Below are 20716 nucleotides of genomic sequence, written 5' to 3' on the forward strand. Positions count from 1 at the left end.
GATTTTTTTTCTGCCCTGCTTCAAACAGAAATTAATTCAGAGAAGTTCTTAGGCCAGATGACCCCCAGGGATGTTCTCTGGCATTGTAATTTGTGAAGCCTCCATGAGTCATATTCCAACCTTGGTTATATAGAAAAGATGATCTTTGTGGTTGAGAGAAACAGAGAAGTGTTTCTTCCACATGGTTCTTGTGTGACATTGGGAATCACAAAAACTATCTGTAGCTTGCATTCCTATCTGTAAAATGCATGTAGTGGGTTTTTTCCTCACATAAGCATAGAGAATTGAGATGCCTCTGTGCAGACAAGCTTGGGATCTGTGGGGCTGTGTCCATTTGAGTCGTTCTGGGTGGGTTTTTTTCCCCTTAGTTGTTTGCAAGTAGGATTCAGAGACACTCGTCTCTCTGGTGTTGAATAGAAGTGGATCATCTGCCAGAATGTGGTAGGGCAGAGGTGGATTGCATCACTGCATCTTTTGATTGCCCACATTTCTGTCATGTATATGTAGAGCCAAGTGAGAAGATGGCCCTGGCTGACACAACTGCTCTTTGATGCTTATTTTGTCTGCAAAGGCCCGTGTTCAGCAATGCCAGGCTGACTGCAAACAGGAATGGGGTGGGGGGCAGGGGACGAATCCCTCCATTCGTTTTTCTAGATGATTCAAGCTCCCTAACTGCCAGTTCTTCATCGGTCCATTGTATCTGGGGGTATAATGGAAGCTAAGGATTGAAATGATGGGAATGCTGGAGATGATAGTGTGATAAATGGGCCTGAAAGCTATTGGTAATTTCTCTGACCAGGATTTGAGATTATCTTCACTCCTGCCCTTGCTAAGGGAAGATGGCATAGACATTGAAAATGACCACAGTCCCTTAAAATGCGGGCACGGAGAATTCACGATCATTGATTCTTGTAACATGGGCAGTGAAAAACTTTTGCCAGAACATGGTAGGGCAGGGCTAGTTTACGTTTCTGCCACATCACTGATGTTCCATTCCCCCTTGCTTTTCTTCCTGCCTGCTGCATGTGTAAGGGAAGTTCTTAGTCCCTTTTGGCCCTGGGGTTGCCCTTCCCAGCTGCATACTGCACATCATGCTGAGCCCGCCGTGGTGCACCATCAGCTTTTCAGAAGCTAATTGGATAAACCCTACTCTTGAGCCCATTGAACTTGCCTGTAACAGCGCTTAATTAAAGTGCAGAAAGTTTGAAGAGATAGCAAGTTAAGGCTTAATGCAATAACGAAATGGCACTATTCCACCATCTGCTTCCTTCAAGACGTTAATTGCTTCCTCATATTTGTTTGTTTTAATTAGGAAAGAACCTTGATTAAAATGGAATGAGGAGGGGTAAGGGTAGAGAAATGAAAGACTGGGAGCAGAGGAAGAGGGGACTACAGGAGAGGGAAAGAGGAATTAAAGATGAAGATTTGACCATGTTGCTGAGTGCCAATCAGCAGCTCTGGAATAGCCAGCTAGGAATAAATATTTTGGTACTCGTGGATACAGCTTGGACAAGCAACATAGTGTTTTGTCACTGAGAAACTCAGTCATAAAAGGTAAAAGGAATAAGAAGAAAAAGCAAAAGCATTTTTCATGGAGCAGCCTTTGTTATAACTGCTTCTTACCCGTTTCTGAAGAATCTTCTCTGATTGTGCACTGTGACTGCAGCGCTTTGTTTTTTCAGTCTTGAGTAATAACCCGCATGGAAGAAAAGGTAACCAGACTTTCCCCATGTTCACTTCTTTTTCCCCTCTCCCTTGAACCACCATCCATCTGCATTAAGTTCATCTTGGAAAGACTTCAATTTCTTATGAGCAGCTCCAGATAAAAGGCTTTTCTAATGATTGATAACCATGTCTGCTTGAAGAATAGTGTCAGCAATTTTCTCAATAGACGACCGATAAAATAAAACTTAAAAAATAATTAAAAAACACATTCCTCCATATTCTTAAATAGTGGCTTTGGCTGAAACTTCAGGGATAGGAGCTTAGAAACTTTTAATTGGATTCATCTGACTTACCTTTGTCTCTCCTTTTTCTGTTTCTTTCTCTTCATGTCTTTTTTTTTTTTTATCCCCTTCCCTTTCCCCTTTTTAACCCTCTTGAGAGCGAAGTCTGATTTCCCAAGCAAGTATAAATGTAATTAAAGTCAAACATAGTTCTTAAACAGCTCTTAAAAAAAGGGAAGCAACTAATTTCTTTTCTGGGCCATTGGTATTGTGGACAGACCTCAATAATGGAAAAGCACCAACATGGGACTATAAAATGGGATATTGGAGTCACTGAAATAATAAAATGCTTAATAGCATTATGAGTAAAAATGTTTATTTTACAGGAGACTCTAGGCCTTGTGTTACTCTGTTCTCACCTCTTCTTCCCTACCCTGCTCTCTGACAGAGGCTGTAGCTTTGACATACCCAAACCTACTGTCCCAGGGACTCTCAGTCTTTTATTTGTATGCCACATAGGATTTTTTTTCACAAATCTCACTAGCAGAAAGTGGTTCTATTCCCCAGTGGCAAGCTTAAGAAAGATTGTTGTCAAAGAAAAATCTTAAACTTACTTAATCTCTTACCTAAAAATAGAAAAAAAATATCCCCAAACCAACCCCCTCACCTGATCACCTTGAATGGACTGGTGAATATTTTCTTTGATAACTGTGGAAAGTGTGTATACTTTACATTGCAGGCCCATCCCCTTACCTTAGCTCCCACCTGTAGCACTGGTTACGTTGTCCTTTGCTGTTCTTGAGATTTTATCAGTATGACCGGTCACCTTTGTAGTAGACTAGTGTATATATATAAAAAATTATTATATGATATGCATGGACAAATACATTGTGTCTGGGAGGTTTTGTACAGGGATGGGAGCATGGCTTTTCACCTGTGGATCTCTGGTTCAAAATCAAGTGCTTTAATTTTGTCCGTCAAATATAGTGTAATTGTTCCCTTGGGGCGGGATAGGAGACTCACTGGATCAATTCTAATCACATTGCTTAGTGTTACGCACTTGAATACCGCTGAGATATAAGCTATAAAAGGACCAAACGTTAGTAGGGACTGCAGATTAGACAGAGTGGTATGCTGGGGTACCTTGGCTTTTCTTTGGACTCCTACTATTCCTCAATTAATTTGATTTCCTTTTGCATTTTAAAACCCATCAAGATCCCAACTCAATATGATACAATTACTCGCTCCATGCAATTCAGGTCATCCCACCTGGAGGAAGTATAGAAAAAGTTCACCAGGTCCTCAGTGTTATCTCTGTGAAAAGATGTAGAAGGGCTGGGACTCCTCAGCTTGTGAGAGGAGGGCTGAGGCAAAGAGTGCTGTAAAAGCCACAGTGGAGAAAGAGGATGTGGCCTCCAGTTCCTGGGTTATAGCCAAGACTGGAGAAGGGAGAGGTGGCTTTTCTAAAAGTGTGTGAAGGTGCGTTTAGGTGTTGAGAAGTGGGATGTAAAGTGACTGAGCAGAAGGCAGACTTTGGCAGCGGGCAGTATGATACGGCACTGAAGCAAGAATCTGGTGAAGAGGAAAGGAGGGAACACACACCAGCCCCTCTTGATGCAAAGCTACTGCAATAGAGGCAGATTTCAATGTGCAGGGTCTTGTGTTTTGAGTGTGGAAGTACTGAAAGAGCACGTGCACTGGCTGGGGTGGCTAGGGGCATCAGTGTCTAGCTGGTGTCTTGGGAAAAGCCTTCAACAGCAGAATTTTCTCAGCCTAGTGTTGTGGAGCCTGTTGGGGGTTAATATCTGGAGAGGAATACGTCCCTGTGGGTTTTGGGATTCCTAGCTTTTATGGGTGTGAAGATTAAGGGAAGTTTGTTCTTGAGGTCTGTGAAATCAATTGAATCAGTGTGGGGTTTTTTTTCCTTTTCTTTTTTTTTTTTTTATTTTCTTCTTCTTTTTCCAGCAGTGCTGCTTAAATAATTTTTCTGAGATATTACCTAAATAGCAAATATTCTGCTGAACATCACTATTGCCTTCCTCGTCTGCTCAATCATGCACTCTTTCCTCTATGGTACTGTTACCTCAGACTTTACTTTCATCATCATGAAGCAGCCTGCGCTCCTGTGGTTTAAAATCAGCTAGCTGTGTAGTGAATGGCAGGTGTAGTTTGGTAGAGTTGCAACCTTAATCTCTCCCACTAGTTGGAAAAAGCTGTTGGGAATGGATTTTTTTAGGAGATATAATTTGAATGCCTCTAGTTCTGCTGCCCTGGACAAGCAGTGTTTGTCATAGTGAAGCTGTACAGGATTCTCTTGGGAGACGTCTGACAGAAAGCCAACGGTGAGCTGTAGTCCAAGACAGCAGGCTGGCTCAGTGCTGCAGAGTAACTGTATATCTTTTATCGACATGTATTTTTTAACAGGTGACTACTTCTAGCCTGTATTTGTGAGGTAATCGGAAGACCACAGTAGACTGATGGGTTTTCCATATCCTTTCCCCTTTTCATTTGATTCTGTAGGAAGTCCTACATTAGGGATTCTGTGAAAGCAGTTTACAGTGATGTATCTCTTCCCTTTCCTGTAAATTGTGGAGAAGTTTGACTTTTTGCAGTAGTACACTTTGCACATGTTTGAAAACCAGCTGCTTTGAAAGCAGCTTTTCATTTTTTTGGAAACAATGTTTGTAATTAAATGTAGCTGCTAGCTTAAATATACAGGCATGCGCTCTGTAGCTTTTTTCCTTTATTTAGATCTTAATTAAATGCATAGTGGGTTTTTCTCCTGTTAGATGCATATCTTTTTAACTTGCCTTTATTTTTTACTTTTAAAAGCCCCAGAGAAGTGGAGGAGCATGCAGGAATCGATACAGCAAGCTTAAATAGTTGCATTTAGCTGATCCTTAGTGCTGGGCAGGGCCGCGTACAAGAAGCCTGCCTAACTTCCTCTTCCTCTGAGCCTTTCCGATGGTTTAGAAGACGACTGGTGAAAAATGGAGTTAAACATACCCATTTTTCCCCCACATGGTAGATTGCCTGGTTTTGGAGCCCCAGAGAAGAGTTCTTCCTGAAGGAGTTTTGAGGGGGAAAAGAGAGGTTGCAGATCTCCTGACCGGGCAGTGCATAAACCGTGGGCCGCCGTCCCCATTTAGAACACAGAGCAGCCAGCGTACAGATTCACTTGATTTGTATTCAAACTGGGAAGGTGAGTGCCCCAGTTTCCCATGTTGTATCACAGGAGGGAGGTACCACGTGGCTGGCCATGGCAGTCCCCGGGGAGGTGCAGACCATGTCAGCTCTCTACGACTGGTGTCAAGGAGCTTGGGGGAACCTGTTGTGCTGTGAAAAGCTGTCTGGTGCTGGTGGACTGAGAGGGCACCTGGAGGTGGGTCAGGAGTTGAAGCAGATGAAGGCTTCCCGTCTCCTTGCCATTGCCCTGCATTTCGCCCTGCCTGCTGAGTAAACCTGTGCCTCTTTGGGGGCTGAGCCTTCAGGAGTAGTGAAAGGAAGTCTGTTATGTTTTATAGATGCATCTTCCCTTGCTTAATTTGAAAGGAGACTATTCATGTCATAAAGGAAAACAGGCTGCTCTTATGTTAGCTCATCTTTGGAGTGGGTTGAGCACTTTACAATCACTAATTAAACTTTATGATGTGGCTGCTGAAGTCCTAGCTGTATACCCTGAAAGAGCACTTTGCCTAAGGCCACACAAACAGGTCATGAGCCGCCTTCTTTTAACTCACGTGTGTACCCTGACTCCTAGAACATGAATCTTATTGCACGAGGAACTACTGAGCAGCAAAATATTGGCAGCTGATAACTAGGTACCATAGATAAAATGAGTTAAATTAATGTGTGATGAAGTCACACAGGGGAGAAGTTTGGCCTAGAATCTGGCAACTGGCAGGTTGCAGGAACCATCTGTTGCCCGTGGTACCAAGTAATCATTTTCCTTAGTTACTTCTAAATCTCAGTTACTCAACACAATTTGGAAACAGAAGTTCTGCCAGGTTATTACGACCATGTCAGGTATCTTCCTTTTAAGTGTTGATTAGAAAAGCTTTTCTCTCTGTTTCTCCCAGACTTATTTTTGTACTCACAACAGGTGTGGGGTGGGAGACTGAGTGCTCAGTCTACCCAGGAATGAGTGCTCTCAGTAGTGAATTTTTTTTCCACCTGTATGTTTGAGCTATATCCTAGGCAGAGTGTCTCTGTAGGTGTAGGAGAGAGTTTTACTGTTTGTTCTTTCCTTGCTTGCCTTACTGGTGGACAGTAGAAGACTCATTGTTGGTCCTGGTGAGGGGATTTTTTGTGTTTAATTTAGAAACTGGGGCTCATCCTGCAGCATTTCTCATTGACTTCCAGTTCACTATCAGCTAGCAAAAGCTTTATGTGGCAGAAGGAGATGAAAACTGGTGCCAAAGCAGAGTGCGACCCATCACTGCCTCATCACCCATCTCTGGAGCTACGCAGAACTTCCCAGCCAGACACGGAGCTGAGTGCAGGGCTTGGCATAAAGAGGAAAAAGTGGGTGCTGTTAGTAAGAACTGCTCGTAATGTTTTTGTCAAAATAATGGCTTTTTAGGCTGTGAAAACAATGTTAGCAGAAAGGATGCATTCTTCAGAATGTTTAGATATTTTGTTGAAAGCGAGGGAAATTTCATTTCAAATCCATTTTAAATGTAAGTTATGCAATTGCTAGGAACGAAGCTATTTATATAGCAGTCTCAGTTTTCCCACTTTTCCTAGTCTATGCTCCCTTCCCAGAAGAAATAAAAAGAAAAAGCAAGTAACGACTGGAAGTTACTATAACCAAGGCCAGGTAAATTAGAATGTTTCATTTTTTAACTAAAAGCAGAAAAATCAGTGGACATGCCTCAGTATAATAAATGGTTTTTCAATTTCACTGGTGGCTTTCATAGCAAGCAATTGTCCTTTGTCAGCTGTATTGCTAACTGTACGAAGATTCGTATTTGGCACATCAAAGCACAAAATATAACCCATGCAGATACTGTACAGAGATATTCTCTGCCCCACTATCGCCTCTGTACCCTGAGAGATTCTGTCCTGGGGAGCTGCAAGAATTCAAGTCTTTTCCTCACTCTTTTTCTTTTTTCTTTTATTCTTTCCTATTTTTAAAAGATGTGAGTTTGAATCCTGACTTGAGCAGGTCGAGTTGGGATTTTGAATTCGCAGCCCAGTCACTCAGAATGTCAATTGTCTTCCAGGGCACTGCACTGTGAGTCCCAAGGCTGGAAGCTCTTTAAAAGACCATCTGACTTTTAAAGGAACATTTGCAGGAGAATATGTATCTTTTAGGTCTTTCTGAATCTACCAAGTGTGATTGATTTATCAGTATGTAGCAAATAATGCTTAAATAAAGAGACATGTCTTCTCCAGTGGTGTTAAAATGCTCCATTAGTAAAGCTGAAATAATTTCTAAAGGTTTTAATTTCCATAATGCTGCTAGTTAGCTCCCCCTACCCCCCCCCACCCCCCACCCCCCCCCCCTTGCCCCTTGGCTCACGTGAAGTATTGAGCTGGCTGACAGGCTTTGCTTTCTGGGTCTGTGGCCCTGGCATGCTGCTGCCTAGTCTGGGGTTCTCAGCAACGAGTTTTAATACAGGGGGAGAATAGAAGAGAGTTGGTGCCGTGTCCCCAGCCTGTTTCTCAGGTGGTGAAGGGTAATTACCTGTTACACTATTCCCTAGTGTTTTTATCCAGGTTCAATTTAAAATTATCAGGAAATTGTGCTCTCCCTCCACCTTCCTGCAGTCATGTCCAACTACTTCTGACAGTCCAGGATGTGCTCTCTGGACTTCTTGTTTTAGCTCATGTCTGCCTCTTGGGCACCCTGCACGTACAATGATTCCTCTTATGCTTTGCTACACGTGCTCATTCCCTGCCTTTTTGACTACTTGTGTTTTACTTACTGCAGGAGATGTTGCTACCTCATCATTATGTCATTCCACTGAAATAAGCAGATGAATCTTTTGTACTTGAATTCTGTAAAATTCCTTTTGTTTTGCACTCTTAATGTTTTTTTCTAAATTTCACAGTAGCAAGTCTCTGAGGAAAAGGCATAACTAGAGGGAAAACTTACAGGGCAAAATCTGTGAAGCACAGAAATACAATCCAGGAAGATGTACATGAATTAAAAAGCAATAACAACCCCCCTGTCCTGTGTGTAACTCCTCCCACTCCCTGGGCTCCTAGGCTCACAGGGCTCTTAAGCCTGTATTTGTCTGATCAACACCCTTTCTTTCGAAAGAGATTCTGCCGTGAATGCTGTATTTCTGCTTTGAGTGTCCCTGGCGTTTCGGAGCCTGGGTAGCCTTTAGCAGAGCTGTCTGAATCCTTGGTTGTGAGGCCAGTGCTGCGGCAGAGCGGCAGGTTTGTTATTCCAGCCTTGCCAGCAGGCTGTCTGGCTTAGGTGGAGAATTGCTTGGTGCACACTGACAGGTCACCATGTAGTTAGTGCTGCAGGCACAGGCCAGCCTGAAATGGCTCCTTGCAAGTACGCCATGCCTAGCGTATTTCTTACCTGTCCCATAATTGCTGGTTAGTTTAGAAACTGGCCCCTATCATACAAAGCTACAAGACATTTCCTTGATGATCTGGAAAGTTTTCAATATCCTGAACCATTTAAAGTGTTATCCTTTTCCAGCCAAGACACTGATGCTTAAAGATTTTTGCTAGCAGTCTGTCTTGGCAAAGATTTCCTCTTCCATTCCCCAGCACACTAGAAGTGAGAAACCTATCTATGCATAACTTCTTGTCACGTACCCCCAATAGCCCTTAGGTAGAAGTGTGGAGGGGAATGAGGTAGAGTGGATTTTGGCAGGAGTTTTGTGTATCAGAAGATGAAAAGACCAGAGAGCTGGAAGAATGCAGTGGTTTCCCATGACAGGGGATTCCCAGCCTCCTGTTGCATATATAGCCACAAAAAGCAACATGTTTCTGGAGCTAGTGGTGAGGGAGGAATGTGATTCAGCAAGCAGACACCTAATCTCTCGCTGGCTGTAGACTTTTAGAGTGCTTACCAGATCGCCAAAGCCTTTGCTCCCTCGTGCTGGTCAGCATCAGTCACTGTGAGAGCTGTGTGAACATGGATCTGTTATGGTTCAGTTCTGATGTGTAACTGGGCTCCCTGAAAGGCATTCCCATTTGGTCCATAAACAGAGCATCAGATATTTAAGGAGCTTAGGAACTGAGCTGAGTGTTCCTTGCATTGTGGACAGTTTATCACACCTTTTTGCTAGGTTTAGGTGTTTGCATTTGCTTTGTGGGAAGCTGAGTAGAAATTTTTGTATGAGATTATGAAGTTGTAATAAAACATAGTGTGTGCTACATGTTACATAATGAGAAAATCCACTGTAAATTTCCAGGTCCCTCTTGGCCCTTTATTTCCTTTTTAAGTGAATGCTACATATCTTCCCATGAGCCAGCAGACAGTAGGGAATGACCTTAATGACTGGCCGTAGTAATGACAGGAAAGTCTAGCCAGGTACAGTGTCCCCCTCTATGTATGTTATGTTTTTAGTAAAATAACTAAACTGATTGTGCCTGTCTCCCCTCTCTGTAACATACTATCATGACATTTGAAAGCTTGCAAACTTCTCTGGCTTACTGGAAATCAGGTTCAGGGGTGTAAAAATGTGTCGAACAAAGTACAAATTGGCTGTGATCTGTAAGTGAAGGAAAGAATGAGCTTAACCTTTGTTCTTAGTCTAGTCTTTCTGATAATCCTTTTACCCTTTTTTTCTTAGCCTTTTTTTTCCCCCATAAAAAAAAGAACTACTATATGCCAGCTGGAATGTAGAGGCATTTTAGTGCTAGCTCAAGTACAGAAAATCACAATTATTAATGTGTACGTGCACAGTGCCTGGGAGCTCTGTTCTTGACTGTGTTGTGCTAGATTCTGTCAAACAGAAAAGAAACTGCTCTTGCTCATGAAGAACCTAAAAAATGCACATGAAAGGAAGAAGCAGATGGGTAAGCATACTACATATAGGGCTATATATTGGTACTAAGTATAGGGCTACAGCTTGATATAGCCTCACTAAATAAAGCTAGAAGAGCAAGGTGTTATTGGTTGATGTGCTAGCCATTATTTTTGTTTTGTTGTTGCTTTTTGTGCTCTGTACCTTTTCCTAATGTTCAGTAGCTGATAAAGCAGTGCAAGGCAAAAGTGGCTTTTTTCCTGTCCTTGCTTCCAGGTCGGGAGCCCCCACACTCCAACTGTGTCTCTCCTCTGAGGAGTGTCTAATACTAGCCTGTCTCTGCAGTGTTGGATACGTTTTTGGGGAAAAGCAAACCCATTCTATACTGCTAGTCCTAGAATCTTCTTGGAAGCAGCCTCATTTTCAGGCATTGGTGACATGCCCAAACTTCAGTTTTCAGTAACAATGAGCACATTTTTAAAATACTTGCTTTTTATTAAAAGAAAATGGGAATACAATGTAAGTGTCAGATATGGGATCTGGAAGTTTTGCCATTTATCAGTAATTCCAGCACCGCAAATTCACAGAATTCCCTGCTAACATTCTCTGCTGTGATGTGTGCAGCTCCTGGCTTTGCATTTGATATATTAGGATCTGGTAGAATAAACAACACAACAGATCTGTCCAAGCTTCTTGGTGGCAGAAAGGAGAGGATGCGGGGGATGGAGGCAGACCAGCTACAGGAGTGAAATAAATGATAATGATTCAGAGCTCTCCAACTGTTGAACTTCAAAGTCTTTAGAAAAGCAGGTATTCTTTGTTCTTTTTTAACGATGGTGGAATTGAGGGAAAGCCAGTGTTCCCAGTGCAGCTGCCATGGGAATTACAATAAAGGGTGTTGAGTTTTGCAGAAATCACTTTTCTGGTTAGTACCAGCTCAGAGATGGGGGAGTGTGGTTTCTCCTGCATGGCAGTAGAGAGCAATAACTGCTCAGCTGCTGCCAACACTTCCTTTTAGCTAGTCCTTGTTAGTGAAGAGTTTGTGGTAATGGGAGTAATTAACACACTGGGAGTCATTTCTGTGTCCTGGAAGGGAACAGAAAGCCATCAGAGCAGCCCCAGACATGATTGCTCTGCAGGGTTATTTTCTCTCTCTCTTTCTTTCTTTTCCATTGTGCTTGGGTTTTGATTTTTCTGCTTTGTGTTAAGAAAGCTGGAGAGCTGAAATGGTCTGTAAATTGCATTCATGCTGAGTTTGGACTAGGTAGGCTACTTAAAGGTCACTCTCTGGACTACATGGCCTGCTCTTGTAGGGTGGGGAGTGTTTAAGAAGGGAACCACACTGTCCCTTGTGGCTTTTTTAACCCTTCTTCTTCCAGTGGAGATTTGAAGAACTCTGGCTCTGAATTTTGTTTAAATAGGTCCAGGAAGTGAGAGCCTTGAAGGGTGATTACAATAAAATATTAACTCTTCCAGCAGCCAGATGGCTTCCCAGCCTGATAGCTCTGCAGTGTGAGGCTGTGCTGCCATGGTCCTGCGCTTGTCGTTGAACTGAGCACATTACTAACTTTCTCATATCCCTTCTGAGGCCGCTGGTGGCATTTCAGCTGTGTGTCTTGCAAATGCATGTGAGCTCAGCTCCCCGATGCATAGGTGCCTGGTTTGGGTATTACATAGTGTTTCTGGAGATGAGCTCCAAGAGTAGGCTTGTCATAAACAGTCATTCTTGCCCTCCCCAGGTGAGAACTGAGGACAGGGAGAAGAGAAGGGTGATGGGCTTAACCTGTTTGATTGCAAACCATGTGCCCAGGTATCAGGGAACCAAGCAACCTACCTACAGAACATAGCTGACAGTGTATGCATTTTTATATCTTAATTAACTTTAAGGTAGCAAAGACAAAGTAATTCTAGTTTTTTAGTCTAGCTTTTTAATTTTATTTTCCTTTTTAAGAGGACACTTTTGGGTTTGTAAACCTAGACCTCCTTTTCTTGCTTTTTGCTTTGATAGAGGCTTTTTGCCACTGTCTCCTAGGAGCTCTGTGCTGAATTCAGATAAGGAGGGTTGAGCAACTCCATATCCTACTTCAGGAATGGAAAAGCTAAGCCTGCAAGATATATTAGTGGTGGGAAGAACCAGTGAATGTCAGATCTTCTCATTGGGCTTTGGATGGGGCAAAGGCACCTGCCGTTCTTGCATTGATGTTAGAGATTGACATGAATATCCCTGGAAACCATCCAGAAGAAGTCACCAAGTGCTCTGTGCCACCCCCAGTCCCCAGTTTTAAGATGCTGGTCTTCATGCCCACATGTGCCTACATCCAAGATAAAGCCCTGAATCTCTGTTTCCTCTTCTGCTTCTGTCCCTGCGGCCAGTCATGTAAGATGCTTCATCCCGTGAAGCTGTGCCGACTTCAGCAAGACCTGGGTGTCTTCCGTTCTTTGTAAGGCGGGGTCCCCATTATCAATTGCACTTCCAGCCTCTTCACCAAGGAGAGCCCATTGTGCCTTACCTCTGATTGCTGTGAGCAGTGTAGAGACACCAAACTGTCCCTGGGTAATAGAATCGCTGTCTGCTTGTATCTTCAGCCTGGTTCTTTCAGCTCAGCTCCACCGGTACCACCCCGGAGGCTCCTCTATCCCACCAAGGGGATGATGTCAGCATCCACATTTATAGTTCAGATGTAAATGCTGCTGGAAGAATTAAAATCTAAATCAATCTGTGTGGTTTTCTCTAGTGTGTTGAATTTCAAAGCCTCCATGCGCCCCTCTTGATTCTCTGTAAACATCTCACCAGGCATCCTTGCTGAGGAGGCTGTGTGATGGGAGGATTTTTGTGTTCCTCTTTTTTTCCCCAGCAACAGTAGCAACTCACAGTTTCTACATCTGCATTTTTCATTGCAACGAGTTTTTTTGTTACTTCCCCCCCCCCCCCCCTTTATTTTTTTTAGCCACAATTCAGCTGGGGATAAACCAGACAGAAAGATTTCTGCTTAAGAGATAGGAGTCTCTGTGGAGACCTGCACTCAAGGCATATGCCAAAAGGAGCCCACTGCTCACTAGAAATCTGGATGAGTGAAGACAGACTGAATAAATACTATTAATTCCCCATTTTTCTGCCACTGGCAAGCTTGGCTTTTAATATCAATTATTGATTGTGAATCTCACTGGATCATTTTGAGCAGCATATGTCATAGAGCTGTAATGATCTGATTGCTGTGCTTTGGGCTGACTGTGGACCTAGACACAAAACCAAATTAAAGTCCTGTTTACTCCTTTCTAAAACTCCTCTGCTTCATTAGGGCCTGCAGAATAAAGCAAACCATTGGATTTTGCTTTTTTTTACAGTGAAGACAAGGACAAGGTTGAGGTCACATGGGGTATAAATACGTGGATCCTAGGTGATTTTCCCTCCACAGTAAGGATGGCATAATGAATAGTTTCGTTTGTGGAAGGGGGTGGCAGACTGGGGGCACTGTAAACCTCTTCCATCAGTGTGTCAGTGGGATTTTGTCCAGCATCCTTAAGTGGAATAAAAGGACTTAAACAGGTTTGCAGTGGCAGAGGTTTGTGAGGGAAGCCTTGGCCTCATCTAATGGTTATTCTTTCTGCTCTAGGAATTGCTGCAAATAACACTTCCAAATACAAAAAATCCATCCCCAAGCAATAACAGCCAGAGAGGGAGGTAGTGGAGGAGGAAGGGCAGGGAGTAGCAAACCCACCCCCTGTAACCTTTCTGTGTGGTTGGGTAAATAAGCTACAGAGCAGCACTGTGCCCAGCTTCTCACCCTCTTTCCTAAACAGGTGTGTTGCGAGACGTTTGCAAAGATATTAACCCTGCATACAGAGTGTGCCAGTCAGTAATTATGGAAATTAGCTGGCAATTAGATAATGTCACTCACTCTCCGCATACAGCTGATAAGCAGTTGAGAGCCACTCCAAAGTGAGGGCGAGACCCTCTCTGTGGGCTGCTGAGCAGATGGCTCTGACCTGGCATTAATAGGCTGCAGATTTGGGAAGGTGTGTGGTGGTGGTTGGGTAGCACTTGCCCATGGCTCTGTGGCAGGGCTGCCTCCCTTCCCCAGCTTGGGACATTGTGCAGCTCCGTCAGCCCTGTGAGTGGGACATTTCAATAGTGCAGGTGGGTGTGTTTCCTACGGCAGGCTTTGTGTGTGCGAGATGCTGAGCTGTCTGTTCCCTGTGCAGGTTCCTCGCTGTCTCAGCTCTCCAGCATGCCAAGGAGATGGTACAGGCTGCTGGAGGTGCAGTGGAGATAACTTGCTGGCTCTCTTGTTCCTTCAGGGAACAAATATTTAAAGTGCTCTGCATTTTAAGGTCTACAAAGACCTTGCCTAGTGGTTTGTTGAAGGGCTGATTACATCAGACTAGCTGTCTCATTTCATGCTGTTAAACCACATTAAGTCAAAAATATAACAGGGAAATTATTTATGTTGCTTTTCCATGTGAGCAATAGGTGGAATTGGAACAGGGTTGTTGCTAATTCGTGACTGGGAAGGTGATGTCCATTGTGAAGTCTTTTTGGTCAGATGTGATCATGCTGTGACAAAGTTTGAAGTTTCTCAGAGATAAAATATGTAAGAAAATACTATGAGATCCTATAGTTATTGTCCCAAACTGCAATGTATTGCTATGGTAGCAGTGTGCTGTATGAGGCCGCTAAGGTAGTACTTATGCTAAAAATAAAATGATAAGAGCAGAAAATTATTCATTCTCAGTGTGTCTTGGAGGATCATTGTGGGAAATAGGTGAGGCACAGAGTTGTCGTGTCAGGATTTACTCTCTCAAGGTTGGGATTCAGATCCTGGCCACTGCTATAAAGGATGCTCAGTCTTCTGAGTTTTTCTTGAAGACCGTACTACTGTGCAGTAATGTTTGTTCTCACAGGCTGAAATGTGTGAGGCACAAAACTGGAATAGTGGGAAGCGCCGTGGGTCAGGACTGACGGGTGCTGACAGCTCTGGAGGAGCCTCAGATGACCCCAGCTGAGTGTGGGCAGCCTCCCTAAAATCTCAGCTGCAGTGTCTAAAAGGCAATGAAGCACCCAGAAGCTACATCTATATTTCATGGGGTTTGTGTCTTCTTCCTCTCCGGAAACAGAACTGGCACTGTCTCCTTTCAAATCAGCTAGAAAGGGATTACCTTGGCTTCTCGCAGTCAAAACAGATAGAGAGGAATTGCCTTGGCTTCCCTCAGTCAACAATGCTATTCCTGTTTAACCATTTCTGCCTGGTTTCCCATGTATTGATGTTACAGAAATCTGTACCACAGAGGTACCCAGCTTCCTTTACAATGTCTTTGAAATATTCCCAGGATTGATTGAAGTGACCCACAGAGACTGAGATTTCGTTGTGTGTGTAAACCAGGGCTTCAGCAGCCTGGGGTTGGGAGAGATTGGTAGGCTTTTTGGGGAGGTGTTTGGGCTGTACATGGACATATGCATCTCATCTGTGGTTATCTATAGAGAGTTCATACCTGCTGCTGTGATTTGCAGCATCTTTTGCTGGTTCTCATAGAGTTAGTCTTCAAAAACAGGGAGAGAAGAGCGGTAAGGTTGAGGGCTACTTCTGATGCAATGCATCCTGCCCAGGAGAATCAAAAACTGGGGCGAGAGCCCCTCTGCACTGGGGTCTCTGTGCATGGTTGGTGCCATGCTGGGCTTGCCTCCCTCCCCAGCTCAGGCTCAGCACAGAGCTGTGTGATGGGGCGGTGAATTTTACTGTGGTGGTGGTAAATGTTCCAGGGAACTGTGAACTGCTGGGAGCACATAGCTGACTAATTTACACACATTATTATATTCCTATTCCCATCTCATCAATAATTCCAGGCTTGGGTCATCACTTTCTCTCTTACTTCCCTCTCACTCTATTCTCTTTCTCCATAAATCATGGGCTATTTTAGTGAAGCCACTGGGGAGCACACAGGAGAAAGGTAAATGGACAAGAGCCACATAATATTTTTTTTCCGGTTGATTTTCAAAGCCCCCCAAAAACCCCATGAACTGAGCCAACATCATGATTATTGGGAAGACAGATGATTTGAGCATTTGGAACTGTGGGTTTTTTTCATTTTACACCTCTCCTAACACCTCCTTTTTCCTGCTTCCATTCTCCTGAGCCAAGCTGTTAACAATTAAAAGGAATTACCTTCCCTCTGGTTTTGACTTGATTTTATTTGTGTTTATAGCAGTTTAGCTAACACGCTCCATTCAGGCAGCTGCAGGGAACAGACCTAGTTTCCACTGGGCACTGGAAGCTCATGTTTCTCTCCAACTTGTGGGTTTTCTTTTAATTGATCTCTTTTGTTTTCTAAGTGACTTGTTTTTCCTGCTGGCTAAATTTGCCATACTGACAGCCCTGGAGACTTATGGTTTCTGCAGGTTGCTGGGTTAGGTAGGACAGAGGCTGTGACTATGTCAGATGTCCCCTCCATTTCTTAGTGATTCTCCTCCTGCTCAACTTCTGTCCTCACCAAACAAACTTTCCTGCACTGCCTGTTTCTGCAGTGTCTGTGGGCCTCCTCCTTCAGAGCAAGGTGGGCGGTGAGTTGAAAGGCATCGGCTGGGAGCAACAGCAGCCCCAGTGACTCTTTGTCCATCCACAGCAGAAAACACTTTCCCCAAGCAAATACTGCCCCACAATATTTGTCATCCGATTTGTGAAATCTGTGTTCATGCTGGCTTCTGGGGGATCTTGAGTCTCATCAGCTCCTTTCCTGCTTTGTTTCTGTGCTAATGTTAACCATTCCCAGAGCTGGTTTTGTGCCTGACCTATCTCTGTGAACAAGCACCTGTGTTAATGGAAAACTTCCTTTTTAAGCAGGATTTTCAAACAATGAGCCTAGCTTTTTGCTGTCTGTAGTTGTCATCTTAAAACATCCTCCTTCCCCAGGCATACAGTCACCCACATGCAAATAGGCAGAAGTGAATTAAATCCCAGTGTTAACAGGTATAACTCCTGCTCACTGAAGGCAGTTGGATTTGCTCGCTGTTAGCTAGGGGTGAATTTGGCCTTTTTGCCAAGTCACTAGACCAGGGTAAGTGGTTAAGTGCTTAGGCAGTTCTTATCATCTAAGCTACAAGTTTCCTATCATCTAAGCTGCAGGTTGCCACATATAATTTGCATAGCACATGTTTGCAGGTTGCAAAGGTCCCTGTTAGAGTCTCTGAAGTGTGCAAGACGTACAGTAAAAGCAGCTATTGCGTGACAGGCTGACAGCAGCGTTGTCTTCTCTAGTGCTTGCTTGGTGTGCTAGGAGGCATAACTAAAGCAGTGGAATGGGAAGTTTGGATAACATCTCCCCTTGCCCTGTATCAACTTTTTAACTCTAAGGAACTCTGATCTTTGCCTTAAGCATTTTTATTGTGAGGTAATTGTTACCAGGGAAGCTTCAGCACCATTTCTCTCAGTAAAGTCGATGATATTGCATCCATCAAAGGAGTTAAATATTTTTGTATATTTTTACGTTGCTCAGTGTTGTGGTGTGTGCAGATCACTTGGTGAGCCCCTATTTGGTCCTTGTAGTTTTGGGGATATAGATGTCCTTGCTGCTTTGGAGGACTATAGCCAACTGCAGGCATGAAGAAGTGGCCAGAGTATCAAGAAATGTAAATGAGTAAAATTTACATGTAATGTAATGTAAAGGACAAAATATTAATAAGCTTTATGGTAAAGATATGGCAAGTAGTAGGACTAACTTTTTCCTTTCTTTTCTTCTTTTGACCCCACAGGTCCTGCAAGCTCTGTGAGTGCCAACCAGTGAATTATGGGCTGGGTAGCCACCAGTGCATCATGAAGATTGACTTTATTTTTGCCCTCTCAAGGATCACGTGCTTTATGAATTCACGCTCTCCTCCATCTCACTGCCACCTTTGTCAATATTGTCATTGCTTCTAGGAAACCAGAATCTGAGGCTTAGGCTTCAGCTCTCCCTTTCCTTCCTTCCTGGAACAACCAGTGTCACCTTTGTGTTCTACCAAAAGAAACCACTGTGGGTTATTTTGCCCTTCACAAAAGTACACCGGCTGGAGAAGTCACTTCATATACCCAGTACTTCTGACATAAAAGCCTCCGAATCCTAAAGGATAGTTGAGATATTTCCTTAGGAAGGAGACATTTCCTCTTGGTCACGTGCACTTTCTATCTCACTTTCCACTTGCTCTCCCTCTCTCTCTCTGTCACTCTGTGCTCTCCTCCTTTTCCTGTTGGATTTAACATTTGGTATTGACTGCTGGGATTCTCCTCTCAGTAGTGTGGCTTTTGTTCTTCTCCTAGGGAAGAGCAGATTCTTGAAACAATGGGCTTCACTCTGCACTCTGTGTACTTCACCTTGAAGGTGAGTTTGCTGCTGGGCTCCTTGCTGGGTCTCTGTTTGGGTCTGGAGTTCATGGGCATCCCCAACCAGTGGGCCCGCTACCTCCGCTGGGATGCCAGCACTAGGAGTGAACTCAGCTTCCAGTTCAAGACCAACGTCTCTGCTGGGCTGCTCCTCTACTTTGATGATGGTGGTGTCTGTGACTTCCTCTGTCTGTCCCTTGTTGATGGGCGAATCCAGCTCCAGTTCAGTGTGGACTGTGCAGAGACTACTGTTATCACAGAGAAGCAGGTCAACGACAGCAACTGGCACTTCTTGATGGTCAGCCGCAATCACCTTCGGACGGTGCTAGTGCTCGATGGTGAAGCCAAGCCAGGTGAGGTGCGCCCACAACGCCAGTATATGAATATTGTCAGTGACCTTTTTGTTGGTGGCGTCCCATTGGACATCCGTCCTGCTGCCTTGACCCTTGATGGTGTTCTGGGTGAGCCTCCGTTTCAAGGATTTATCCTGGATCTGAAATATGGGAACTCTGAGCCGCAGCTCCTGGGCAGTCAAGGGGTCCGACTGGAAATGGAAGGGCTTTGTGCAGAGAACCCCTGTGAAAATGGTGGCACTTGCTTCCTTCTGGATGGTGAGCCACACTGTGACTGCTCAGCCACTGGATATGCTGGCAAGCTGTGTTCTGAAGGTAAGAGAATACTTCCTTGCTTCCTATTGATCTTTATATAGCCTAAAGTTAATTTGTCACTTAGAAGGGCTACAGCTGAGCCCTTATCCCTGCTGGTGGCTATCAGAGGAATTAAAGTTCCACTGTTCTTTTTCCAGCTGGAAGTAATGAAATGGGAGTAGGCAGAGAGCATGAGCAATTGCAAAAAGTGCCTTTCTGAAAGGATGCTGTGTTTCTAGCATGGGCAGATTTTTATCAGCATCTTTTATTAATAAGGGTAGAGAACATAAATTGCTAAATACAGAAGTATCCTATGTTGGTCTTGGTAAAAGCAGTGGTAAGATGTTAATCTTAGTTGTCTGAGTGAATTTCACTACCCCGCATCCCTGAAAGCTGAGTGAAGTGTTGGTAAACAGGAGCCATGTATATATGGCCGACATAACTAATTGACAGGACATTGCAAAAGTTAGGCCATCTTTGATGTTAGCTGTTGCTAGTCTTGGAAGCCCCATGCTCCCCCTCAATTGCTTCCATACTGGTCACTGAACGGCACCTTGATTATTTTAGCATCCTTGATTAAATTGATTTGGGACCCGCTGAATGATTTTACTTAGTATTGCAAAGAGAAAATCGGTTTGAGTATCTCTACGTTGTTTCATACTCTTTTTTTAAAATTTGAGTCCAGAAGTTTTAAGTAATGCAAACCACACGATGAAATGCATTTCAGTTTTTTTCCATTGGTCTTTAGTAGTGTGATTGTAATTAATGGTGTATGTGCAAGAGGCTTAAGTAAGTCAACTAGAAATCCCAGTGTGAATTTCAGAATCTCATTACAGCATTTTTTATGACATTTGGGTTTAAACACAACAGCTTGAGCTCAAGTCAAGGATATGGAACCTGGGCAAGAAGTGTCCAATCTCAAGGAAAAAAAAAAAAAAAAGCCAGCTATTTTGTCAAAGTGGAAATACTTGCAATAATGTCTTATCATAACTGGCATTTGTTTACTTCTTTTGGCAATGAAAATCGATTGACCAGAATTTAGTATGTAAAATGTGAGAAGTGCTGAAAATAAAGTTCCTGTACTGTTGCTGTGTAAGCAAAAAGTCCTACAGAAATACTATGTAAATACCGCTCTATGTTTACAGTATAGATGGAGAAGCTAAGCTAACCTATCTTTTTAAGAAGGGAAGGTTTGGAAAATAAACATGATATCTGTATGTCCATTAATTTTAAGGGGCTTTTAATGATAACAGAAAATTTGGCTTTGTGTCCAAATATTGCAGTAACAGTACATGACCGTTAGATAGGAGGTGTGAGCCTGTAAAGGGCTGAACACAACAATTCTTCCTGGCAATTTGTTCCACACCAATCAGGTCCAAACCAATAATGAGCAAGAACTATTTTCTGTGCTTGAACCATGAATTACATGGAGCTAGAAAGCCTGCTGGGTGTGACCAGGCACTTCGGTAGCTGGGCTGCCAGGCCCCATCCTCATAAGTTTACAGAACACACCTCATGTCTAAATGCCAGTTTTGGGTAAGGAAAGATTGCAAGAGCCACACAGGCATGTGGACGCTGAAACGCAGAGGTATGAACCTCTTTCTACTGCTGGGCTAATGGATCCAGACCCCACGGGTCTGCTCAAGACATCAACAGCATATGGTTTTCAGTGAATGTCTTGAGAAAATATTGTGAGTGAGGCTTCCATGTTCCTGCGGGACAATTGTGAGAGCTCTAACCATGGCTCGGGTGGTGGAATTTCTGCCTTTCCTGGGTGGGTGGAGCAAGATGAAATCCACCTTCTAACAAATCCAGGGATATTTCTGTTGTAG

General features: G+C 43.6%; 1 protein-coding gene across 34 annotated transcripts in view; it reads left to right on the forward strand.

The window, feature by feature from the left end:
* Positions 1 to 20716, forward strand: part of NRXN3 (neurexin 3) — a 1022019-nt gene that overhangs the window by 33596 nt on the left and 967707 nt on the right. For all 34 annotated transcript variants that reach the window (XR_005105297.1, XR_005105300.1, XM_037394470.1 and 31 more), the window contains exon 2: positions 17631 to 18905. Coding sequence is in view for 32 of the 34 variants with exons in the window: in XM_037394470.1 (XP_037250367.1) it covers positions 18197 to 18905 (709 nt within the window). In the remaining 2 variants the exon portion in view is untranslated. The remainder of the gene's footprint in view (positions 1 to 17630; positions 18906 to 20716) is intronic.

The sequence above is a fragment of the Falco rusticolus genome, chromosome 7, assembly GCF_015220075.1.
Source record: "Falco rusticolus isolate bFalRus1 chromosome 7, bFalRus1.pri, whole genome shotgun sequence".
Lineage (NCBI taxonomy): Eukaryota > Metazoa > Chordata > Aves > Falconiformes > Falconidae > Falco > Falco rusticolus.